Source organism: Caretta caretta, chromosome 8, assembly GCF_965140235.1.
Source record: "Caretta caretta isolate rCarCar2 chromosome 8, rCarCar1.hap1, whole genome shotgun sequence".
In the NCBI taxonomy this organism is placed as follows: Eukaryota; Metazoa; Chordata; order Testudines; family Cheloniidae; genus Caretta; species Caretta caretta.
This window is the reverse complement of record NC_134213.1, coordinates 89,209,973-89,221,198: the sequence shown is the minus strand read 5'-3', so window position 1 is coordinate 89,221,198 and position 11,226 is coordinate 89,209,973. Positions and strand designations below refer to the sequence as shown.

General features: G+C 47.3%; 1 protein-coding gene across 3 annotated transcripts; it reads left to right on the top strand.

The window, feature by feature from the left end:
* Nucleotides 1-514: 514 nt before the first annotated feature.
* GADD45A (growth arrest and DNA damage inducible alpha) lies at nucleotides 515-6,257 on the top strand. Of its 3 annotated transcripts, none has more exons than XM_075131756.1 (4): nucleotides 515-537; nucleotides 905-1,006; nucleotides 2,025-2,244; nucleotides 3,661-6,257. In XM_075131756.1, the coding sequence occupies exons 2-4, from the start codon at nucleotides 906-908 to the stop codon at nucleotides 3,772-3,774; spliced, it is 435 nt and encodes a 144-aa protein (XP_074987857.1). In that variant the 5' UTR covers nucleotides 515-537; nucleotide 905; the 3' UTR covers nucleotides 3,775-6,257. The 3 variants fall into 3 exon arrangements, with proteins under 3 accessions (XP_074987857.1, XP_048717629.1, XP_048717630.1); XM_048861672.2 differs by lacking the exon at nucleotides 515-537 and adding an exon at nucleotides 557-703; XM_048861673.2 differs by lacking the exon at nucleotides 515-537 and adding an exon at nucleotides 594-699.
* Nucleotides 6,258-11,226: the final 4,969 nt, after the last annotated feature.

Here is an 11,226-nt window from a genome sequence, read left to right as displayed (position 1 = left end):
TTGCACAGCCAGGCAGCGCCCCGCAGCACAATGCAGGAGTTCAATGAACATCAGCTGGAAGGGACACCGCGCTGCACGCGGGCAGCTACCCTTGGCTTTCCTAACCTGCTTACCAACAACTCCTATTGTCCCGGTGCCCTGCGAGCACTAAGCCCTGGCAACAGCTCGGCACAGCAGCCCCCTCCCCCACTCCAAGGGGGGAGAAATGTGCACCGACCAGAAAAACAGCTGAACCAGCCCCACAGAGGCTGCCGTGATGATCGGCGGCGCCCTGCCCCCGCAGACCCCGCCTCCCAACCCCCTTGCCCCGCCAATCGGCAGGAGGGGCGCCGCTGTCGTCCCGCGCCCGGCTTGCCGGCCCCATCCTCTGGCCGGCGGGGCCCGGGCAAAGGGGGCAAGTGGGCCGCGAAACTATATTTGCATGGCCCAATGGGGCGGCCGCATGCAAATGAGGAAGGAGACGGTTGGCTGGATGTTGGCAGGATAAGCCCGGCCGAGGCCGCCTTTGTCCCTCAGAGGCTGCGGCGCTGCTGGCGGGTGCGGGCGGCGCGGCGGGGGCCGGGGTCGCAGCTGGGGCGGCGCAAGTTGGCGTGAGGGTCGCGGCAGGGCCCCCGCCGGTGTGTCGGGCGGGGCGGGGCGGGGCGCGCTCCGGCTGCACTATGACTTTGGAGGAGCTGGCTGGAGAGCAGCAGGCGATGGGCAGGTACCGCGGCGCGGGGGGCTGCTCGGGGCGGGGGCGCGGGCGCGGGCGCTGCGGGGCTGCCTGTCAGCCGATCGCCCCGCCGCGGGGGCGAGGGGATGCCGGGGCCGGGGCCGGGGCCGGGGCCGGGCCGGGGCGGGCGCAGCGAGGACCCCGCCGCGGGTGGCTGACAGGAGCCTCGCGGCTTGTTCTTGCTGCTCTCAGGATGGAGACGGCGGGGAGCGCGCTGGAGGAAGTTCTCAGCAAAGCCCTGACTCAGAGGAGCGTCACCGTCGGGGTCTACGAGGCGGCCAAGCTGCTCAACGTGTAAGTGGGGAGGCCCGAGGCCCCCGGCTGCCTTCTGCTGTCTGGTAATCCCCTGCCCGCCCTCCCCCCGGGGGGCGAGGTGCCCCTGGGCGCAGCCTGCCGCCACTGCCGGTCTGTGCGCTGTGCTGGGGGCTAACCGCCTCCTCACACGCCCGCTGTGCGGGGAGCGCAGCGCTGTGCGTGGACAGCGGGGCCGGGGGGAGCGCAGCGCTGTGGAGTACACCCGTGTGCATGGACAGCGGGGCCGGGGGGAGTACACCCGTGTGCATGGAGAGCGGGGCCGGGGGGAGTACACCCGTGTGCATGGAGAGCGGGGCCGGGGGGAGTACACCCGTGTGCATGGAGAGCGGGGCCGGGGGGAGTACACCCGTGTGCATGGAGAGCGGGGCCGGGGGGAGCGCAGCGCTGTGCATGGACAGCGGGGCCGGGGGGAGCGCAGCGCTGTGCATGGACAGCGGGGCCGGGGGGAGTACACCTGTGTGCATGGACAGCGGGGCCGGGGGGAGTACACCTGTGTGCATGGACAGCGGGGGCCGGGGGGAGTACACCTGTGTGCATGGACAGCGGGGCCGGGGGGAGTACACCTGTGTGCATGGACAGCGGGGCCGGGGGGAGTACACCTGTGTGCATGGACAGCGGGGCTGGGGGAAGTACACCTGTGTGCATGGACAGCAGGGCTGGGGGAAGTACACCTATGCACATGTACAGTGCTGTGGGAAGAACACTTCTGTGCATGTACAGTGGGGCTTGGGGGAAGTACACCTGTGTGCATGTAAAGCAGATAAATAGGGATGCATCGGTATGTACTGCAGGTATGTACTGTGGGTACACAGGTCTCCCCTTGTGAACATACGTGTGCATGATTACTCATGGCTCAGACACACACCATCAGCCTACCTAGTAGCTTCTGCATGTGTATAAGCTGAGACATTGTTTGTTTCATCGGTATGTGTCTCTGTTAAATATGTAATTGTGTGTTAGCTGTGACTAATCAGGCTGTATTGTTTCATCCTTGCAGGGATCCGGATAATGTGGTGCTTTGTTTGCTAGCTGCAGATGAGGAGGATGATCGGGATGTTGCTTTGCAAATCCACTTCACCCTGATCCAGGCTTTCTGCTGTGAGAATGACATTAACATCCTGCGAGTGAGCAACCCAGGCCGGCTGGCTGAGCTGCTGCTTCTGGGGCCAAGTGGGGGAGCTGAGCAGCCTGCAGACCTGCACTGTGTGCTTGTCACAGTAAGTGACCATCCCGTCCTCCCTCCCCAGTAGCAGGAGCACAAAAGACTCACTGGCACAGAGCTCCCTTGCTGCAGCTTAAGCTGGGTCTCTGAGGCCTGTTTCTTACCTGATTACAGTTGGGTTTACTTTAGAGAGAACCTAAAATATGCCCTTGGATAAGATATTGAACACATGGAGTTTGGGATCTGGGGTTCTGGCCATTATATATTCAAATCTGGGTTTGGATTTACACCCTCCACCCCCAGATCTGGGAGTACTCAGATCTGGGACTTGGATCAGGCCTATCTTTAACTTGCTATGGGGAATGACATGCCCTTTTCCCTACTTAGTTATTTCCTGTACTAAGGACATTGCATCAGAGCTGTTCCTGATTTGATCATAAAGATTTTCCCCATATGGGCATGTTCAAACATGTTAAAGATCCTGCCAGCAGCAGAGAGATCCCCATGAGTCACCTTGCTACAGCAGCCTCCTCTATTTGTCTTTCCTTATTACAAATTGGCTCAGAGTAGAGATTAGATAGCACAGGTTAGTTGCTTTTAGAGGAAGCCCTTAGAGTGGGAAGAAATTTTCATTAAAGGTTTTGACAAGTCTGAACACTAGTAATAATTTCTTAACTCTAGCCCATGGTCAAAAATTGTTGTGTACATTTCTCTGGAGAAAAATAGGGAAATAATTCAGCTCAATTGAAATTCATCTGCTCTTCAGAGTCAGAGCAGGAAATGGGTCAATAATTTTCAGCTTAAAAAGTAGAAGAAGTTTATATGCATGCAGTTCCTTATTTTAATATTTTTCCCGATGCTAAAAATAGTCCTCAAAACACTTGTTAAGTATTTCCATTATGCCCATACTGCAGAAGAAACATGAAAGGAATCTTAAGTGGTTTTGTTTGCTTTGCTGTTATACGTTTATATGCAATAGTGTAGGTGCAGTATAATGTTAAAGCTATTTTCTACAACCTCTCTACAATATCCTGACACTCTTGTTATGGTCCATCATATATAATCTTGCATTTTCAAATAAGAAGCCAGATCGTTAATGTTTGTGTGTGGTTTTCAGCATGATTAACACTAGAATGAAACAAAATTTCAAGACATCAAGAAAATGCCAGTACGTAAAATAGGAATGTATTTAAAATGCTCTGACCACTAGACCACACCTCCACCACAGCCAAATTCTGAACCCCTTACTCAGCTTTTAGATGTTGAATCCCTATTGCAATGCAGTTATGTATATAGCATAGGATTTCACAAAACCTCTAAGGGGCTTGAGGAGACTATTTGTATCAAACTAAAATCTGAGTTCAAGGATCCAGTTTAGCTTTGCATTTGGATGTTAGTTAGGAGTACCATCTTTTTGCACTAGTGAGTTAAGACCATTCAGTTTTATTTTGAAACAACTATTTTTTTCCAGAATCCCCATGCATCTCAATGGAAGGATCCAGCACTGAGTCAGCTGATTTGCTTTTGCCGGGAAAGTCGCTACATGGATCAGTGGGTCCCAGTGATTAATCTCCCTGAGCGATGATGGTATTTGGATGAAAACTAATTGAACAAAATTGCACTGAAATTTTGAAATACTTTAGTGGTTGGTCAGGAAGTAAATCCCTATACCTGATGAAAGGATTACAAACAACTGATGTCAAGTGGGTAGACTGAGATTGAAGAACATGATGTGTGGGACTGAAGGAAGTTGACTTTGTAGCCAAAAAGTTAAGGGAATGAAAAAAGAACCTGTGCTGAAAGAGTTGTAAGCAAGTGTGTCACAAAGGAACTAAAAACCAGGCAGGAAGATTTAAGAAGCTGCATGGTTGAGTTATTTCAAAATGCACCAAACACGTTGAAGTTTTAAAAGTGCAACTAATAGTTTCTGGTTTAAAACGCCTTTAACGCGAAAGAGCAAAAAGGTTAATCAAAACTTTTTTAAAAATGTATTGTATTTTGGGACGTTGATGCTCAAGGTTTTATTCTAAGATATACTAAGTTATTTTATGATATTGACAAAGATTTTATTTATGCTATGAACTTCAGAACCAGAATACCCTTAAGCAACTGATATACAACTACACCACTTGTTTTAATAAAATAAAATATTAAAACAGCTACATTAATATAATTTGTTTGAAACTGGATGGTGTTTATTTTACTGAAATAAAAATTTTAAAACCTCAAAAATCCTCGTGTTAGCTTTTTACTTTCTTGCCAGATTCAATACTGTGCAGTGCTAAGGGCTGATTCTGCAGCTACAGTTCATTTTAGCAGATAGGTGTTTTATATACTCAGAAGTTACAGGACCAAGCCTGAAAGTGGGATGTGGGTTTAATTCCTAAACGCTGTCATGGTTTTAAAAAAATAAGAGTACATGGGTGAGAGTGGGGCCTGCTACGTATTATTCAAGCACTTCAAAAGCACCTAAGTGACTTAGGAGCCCTGGTCCTATTGAAAGTCAATGAGTTAGGTGCTTTTGAGAATTGTAGAGCAAGGTTCCTACGCTGAAAAGCAATTCATGTCTTGGTCCATGAACCGCTTAGCAACTCCTACCTCCTTTGTATTTGAGAAGGGTAACAAGGCACCTGCACTAATGAGTCAGTAAAACCCACTTAAGACTTTCCCTGCTGGATCAACACCTGTTAATGGGGTGGGGAGATTCAGACAAACACTACCAGTTCTGTTACAAGGAATCTATGCTTAGATGGTATGGAGCAGCCACCAAAATCAAAGACAGACAAAAGAGGAGTAGGGGTGGGTGGGTTAGCCATTAGAATCTCTCCATCAGCAACATGCACCCATATTCCTTACAGCCCAGCTGTACAGGACCTGATGAAGAAGGCCTTACAGGCCAAGAACGAATTTAGAGGCTAATCCATCTTTGGCCAGGGTCATTGCCAATACATCAACTTCACCGTAGGCCCAGAAACCCTGGAAGGACTGTCATTTTAGCATTCCTAGCTGGGAAGACTCTCCTCATGCTCTATATGCTTCTTCTACCTGGTTTCAGGCCTAGTTACACTTGACCTCTGTTTGGACAGCAGGATACATACTTCAGACACATGGCCTGGGGGTTACATAAGCAGCCAGTATAACCCTGCAAATGGCATTCTTTCTGAAGCAAGCCTTGTGTCCAGATTAACTGCACGTAAAAGAAGACTGACAGACAAGAAAGCTGGGCCTGACAGGCAATCCACAGAGACCAACCAAATCCTGCCCTCATTTACACCTGTGGGTTCTCCCAATGACCAGACTGAGTTTGCACCTTGTTTAAGGCAGGGCAGAATATGGCCAATTTTAGTATGGTTCTAGGAAACAGACTAATTGTAGGGCCAAACTACGAAATACAAAAGTGTTATTTGCTGGTTCATATTCTATTAGGGTCAGTGTTTGGTAGGAGACATCTGACATGTAACTTTAGAACCTGTTTGTAGCACTTGCTTTCTCAGAGTGTGAGAATCTTGCACTATAAGACAGCTGTTTTTAGCTAATTGCAAACTTGGGCCCTGATCTGGCAAATGTCCTTACACGCATACTTTACTTTACTCCCAGAAATGGGACTCCTCCCAAGATTAAAGATAAATATATGTGTAAATTTTTGAAGGATTAAGGCCTCTGTGGGTTAACTTGCCCCATTTATATCCCTTCTGATTACTGCTGCAAAGAGTATACTTTCTCCATGTCTCAGAGAAGCTCCCTATAAACATCTGCAAAGCTACCTCATAATCTACTTTCAAATCCCTCCTCAAAACTCTCCTTTGTTCTGATACCTACAAAAAACTTCACAATATGGAGACCATAGGTGTTCTGAGACAACTATCTGTCTTGCTAATGAATATTTTCTCATTGTTTCCTTGTGCTTCTCATCTGTTGTCTCATCTTCTACTTTTATTGTAAGTCCTTTTGGAGCAGGGACTATCTTTTTGTTCCATGTTTGTCCAACGCCTAGAAAAACAGGGTTGTGGGCCATGACTAGTGCGAATGGCTACAGTGATACAAATAATAAAGTTAAAAGGAAATGTTTATGGCCCCCATTTACTAATTTTTTTCCAGACTGGATATTAATTGAAACGTTTTGTCATTTGAAACAAAAAGCCAGTAACAATTCTTTAGTTCAGATTTAAACATTCCCCCGCAGTGTTTGCATCCCACATATTACATAAATGCAGGATCACCAGAATGTGACTGTGATTCTAACCACAAGTGACGCTGATATGTTTACAGCAGAAAGGGTGAAGAGTAAATTATTCTAAGATAGCATTAGTAACAAAAGAAAGGAATTTTTGGAAAACATTTTTAACTTGACATTGTCTCTTTAAATTCTGATGTGCTGCTTTACCATGACATTTAAATTTACTATCAGCATTTCAAAAGTAAATACACACTGAAGACTGAATGTGTTAGAGGTTTCCCCCCAACTCATGCCCATCTCAAAAATCCCCTCTCTTCCTGTTGTGCTGGAGGTAATATAGAAGCAGAAATGTAAATATTAAGGAAATAGTTTAGTCATCCCTTAAATATATGTGACTATAAACATGTAATTAGAGGTTGCTGGATCTTTAATCTTTCTTCACCTCCATGTCCCAGGCTTTGTTCCTTTTGTTGCTAATTCCTAAGTCAATAAGGTAAATGGTGTAACAAATGTTGGAATCAGGATCTGGAGGATTAGCTACAGTCCCTAACTGTCCCAAGCCAGTAGCTTCATTTTACCTTGATCAGGCATTAAAGCCCCATCTACACAACAAATCTAATGGTGTGAGCAGAAATTTGTCCAGCATTGTTAGGAGCATCCACCTGGTATAACACTGTCTTTTTTGTTGGTAGTGTTATAAAAGATTATTAGAGAAGCACAGCACAGACTGACAGTGTTAGAATACAGACACTCCTAACTGTGGAAAACCACTATGAGCAGGCATGGATAGACTTGTAGCATATTTGGAGTCCTACATGAACAGTACCCAGACTACATGGCAATTGGTTCAGTATAAAAGCCTAGGAAGAATAAAATAGCATAGATTTTAAAAGTTATTGCTGTGTGAGATCTGCCCAATCACAAATCTGAAGGGCACGGGAGCAGAGCTTCCATGTCCAGTCATTTTTCCCCAGAGTTAGAACATAAGAATGGACATACTGGGTTAGACCAATGCTCCATCTAGCCCAGTATCCTGGCTTCCAACAGTGGCCAGTGCCAGATGCTTCAGGGGGAATGGACAGAACAGGGCAATCTATCAACTGATCCATCCCCTGTCATGCAGTCTCAGTTTCTGGCAGTCACAAGGTTAGGGAAACCCAATGCATGGGGTGGTGTCCCTGACCATTTTGGCTAATAGTCATCGTTGGATCTATCTTCCATGAACTTTTCTAATTCTTTTTTGAATCCAGTTATACTTTTGGTCTCCACAACATCCCCTGACAATGAGTTCCATAGGTTGACCGTGCAAGTGAGTTGTTTTGTAATTGCATACAAAAATCTCCTAAATTTCCCATGTAATGTTAATTGCAGCAATTATTCATTTCACCGCCTGAAGCTTGTACAGTGTTGCTGATGCTGAGTAGTTGCCCTGTTCCAACTCTTCTCAAGGCTGTGTTTCAGCAGAGGAGAAGGAGAAAATGGTTACTAACCTTCCATAATTGTTATTCTTCGAGATGTGCTGCACATGTCCATGCCACTCTTGGTGTGTGCATGCCGCATGCACAGCCATTGGGAATTTTTCCCTAAGTGGTATCCATCGGGGGCAGCTCAAGCACCCTCTGCTGCTACACACTGGCATAAAGGGCCCAGTTGCCCCTGAGCTCCCTCAGTTCCTTCTTGCCGGGCAACTCTGATGCAGAGGAGTGGGTCATGGAATGGGCATGTGCAACACATCTCAATGAACAACAGCTACAAAAGGTTAGTAACTGCTTTTTCTTCTCTGAGTCATTGCACGTGTACATTCCTCTCCTGGTGACTCACAAGCCGTAACGTAGGAGGAGGGACTGGAATTCCCATGCACACAGACTGTAGTACAACTTGGCCAAATTTAGCATCGTCTCTGGAGTACTGAGTAATAGCATCATGGGATGCGAAGATGTGAACTGAAGACCAGGTTGCCGTGCTACAAATGTCCTGGATAGGGACTTGTGCAAGGACTTCCCTCAAGGCTGCTTGCAATCTTGTGGAATGTGCCAGTGTGCCCAGCAGCAAACATGAATCAGTGTGCCCAGCAGCAAACATGAATGCAGGAAATTATCCAAGATGAAATTCTTTGCAAAGAGACCAGGAGACCCTTCATTCTGAATAAATAGCATAGATTTTAAGGCCACAAATAGTCGGTCTGACAAACAAAACTGTCCTGTTCTGTCTCTGTAGAATGCCAACACTCTTCTAATGTCTAAGGTAAGCAGATGTTGCTCCTCTCTGTTCACATGTGGTTTGGGATAAAATGCACGTAAGTAAATTGACTGGTTAATATGAAAATTAGATACCACTTTAGAGAGAGACATCTTAGATGAAGGCGCAAGTACACCTTATTCTTAAAAAAGACTGTAGAAAGCATTTTGGATGTCAGAACATGCAGTTTGGCCACCCTCCTGGACAAAGTGATAACTACCAGAAAATCCTCCTTCAGAGATAGGCGTAGTAAGGAGCACATTCATAGAGGCTCAAACGGTGGCCCCATGAGCTTCAACAAAATTAGGTTAAAGCCCTTCACAAATCTGATTCTCATATCATTAGAAAATATAGAATGGTTATCCACATGGGGATGGAAAGCTGATATGGCTGCCAAGTTGACCTGGATAGCAGAAATCACTAACCCCTGCTGTTGTAGGTGCAATAGATAGTCCAGGATAGAGAACTGCATTGGCAAGACCCTGGACTGAGGAGACCAGAAAGAAAAACACCTTCATTTTGAGATGGAAGCAGCTCTGGTGAAGGGCTTTCTACTATTTAACAAGACATGGTGAACTTGGTTCAAGCAAAACTCCTCCCTAGGATTTAGCCATAGAGCCTCTAGGCCATTAAATGAAGGGCCCCACAGGTTTGGTGGAGCAGCCAACCATGATCTTGGGAGATCAAGTCTGAGTGCGACAGGAGTGAAATTGGAGGTGTCACTGACAGATCCAATAGACTGAGAACCAGTGCTGTCAAGGTCATGTTGGGACTCTTAATGTAACTCGGGCCTGGTCCCACTTGATCTTTAGCGCCACTCTGTGTAGGAGTGGGCTTGGAGGAAAAGCATACTAGAGCTTGTTCATTCAGGGAAGCAGGAAAGCCTCTGTGATGGAACTGGGACTGTTGCCTTGGAGGGTACAAAATTTTTGACAGTTCCTGTTGGGTTTGTTTGCAAATAGGTCTATCTGGGGAGTCCCCACTGTTGAAAAACTTATCTGGCTACATCCAGGAGCAGAGACCACTCATGGTGGCTCATAAATGATCTGCTTAGGCAGTCGACCAGCTTGTTCTGCACCCCTGGAAGGTAAGAGGCTTTGAGATTGATTGAATTGGCAATGCAAAAGTTCCATAGATGCATTGTTTCCTGACAAAGCAGGGAAGAATGTGTGCCTTTCAGTCTGGTGAGGTAAAACATCGCCAGAGTGTTGTCTGTGAGAACAAACAGGCTTTTCCCCTTAACATGTGGTAGGAAGGCCTGACAGGAGAGGCAGACAGTCCTTAGCTCTCTGATATTGATATGCAGAGAGAGATCCCTTCAGAACCTTGAGTTTGGAGGGGTCCCAGATGAGCTCCCCATTCCATGGGAGACATGTCCATCACCATTGTCAGCAAAAGCTGAGGGTGGACCTTAAAATGTGCCAACTATTTGAAATCTTGTGTCTGGAAGGAAAGCTTGAGTAGAGTAGCACTGTTCCTATAAACTTTATCCTCCGCACTGGACAAAGGGTAGACTTGTCTAAGCTGATCTGTAGACCTAGAGTTTTGAAGGTTGACTGGATGAGCTGTACATCGGAGCCAACACGAGCCCTGGACCAGCCTTTGACTAGCAAGTTGTCCAGGTAAGGGTGGACTTGTACTCATAGTGTCTTCAGGAAAGCAGCTCCCACAGACATATATATAAATTTCAACCCCCTGGGAAGCTACATAGTATTTATGTTCAGCCCTTTTTAAGGTAGGGGGAAGGGACAAAGGGGTCTTCCAGAGAGCCTTCATAATTGCCTTGTTAATAAGTAAGGCCACTCTTGAAGGCCTTGCTGTGGCCAAAATGTCAACAAAGCTGTGCAAGAATTCTTTAGCCTCTGCCACCAGCCTTAAGGCCACCCTCTTAACAGCTCCTGGTGGGCCTTATAGTCCATTGGTGGAGGTTAAATGGCCCCTGAGGAGATTGCCTCATCAGGAGAGGAGGAAAAGGCCCACACAGGCTGAGGTGGCTCTTCCTCCACTAGCTGTCCAGCAGGGTCCTCCTTAACTACCTCTTGCTGCTCGGTATCAGGCTATGGAAAAGGTAGTGCCTGGTGAGTAGGTGCCCCATGCCTCTCTAAGGACACAAAACAAGAACGTCTCATGTATGACCTAGAAACTGGGGGGGGGGGGGGGGAACTACGGGTTCCAATAAGGCCACTGGGCTGGTAGTGGGTCCAGTGACCCACTGACCATCTACTTGATGGTACTACTCCTGCTGAAAGATCCCTAGCAGGGGAGTAGTGCCTTAGTGGAGAGTAGTGAGAGCAGCTCCAGGGCTGGGAAACATAAGAGCCAAATCTCCAATTCAGAAGAGGGCGACTCTCCCACCCCTGACTGAGGATGGGCTGCTCTCTACAATGTTGGAGTCTGGTGCAGAGTTGGAAGTAGCACCACCAACATTTCAGGCTTCCCTTTCAACAGTACTGGTGGACGTGCAGTTTGAGGAACAGAGATTGACATGGTACCAAGCGCTGCTGCCCTCCTGTATCTGCTGGTATTTAGTGTGTGGTCTCCTGCACCGCTGGGTATACCAGCACTGAAAGGCTAAGCAGCTTTCTCAGTGCAGCAAATGCCCCCCATTTTTTACCGGCTGTA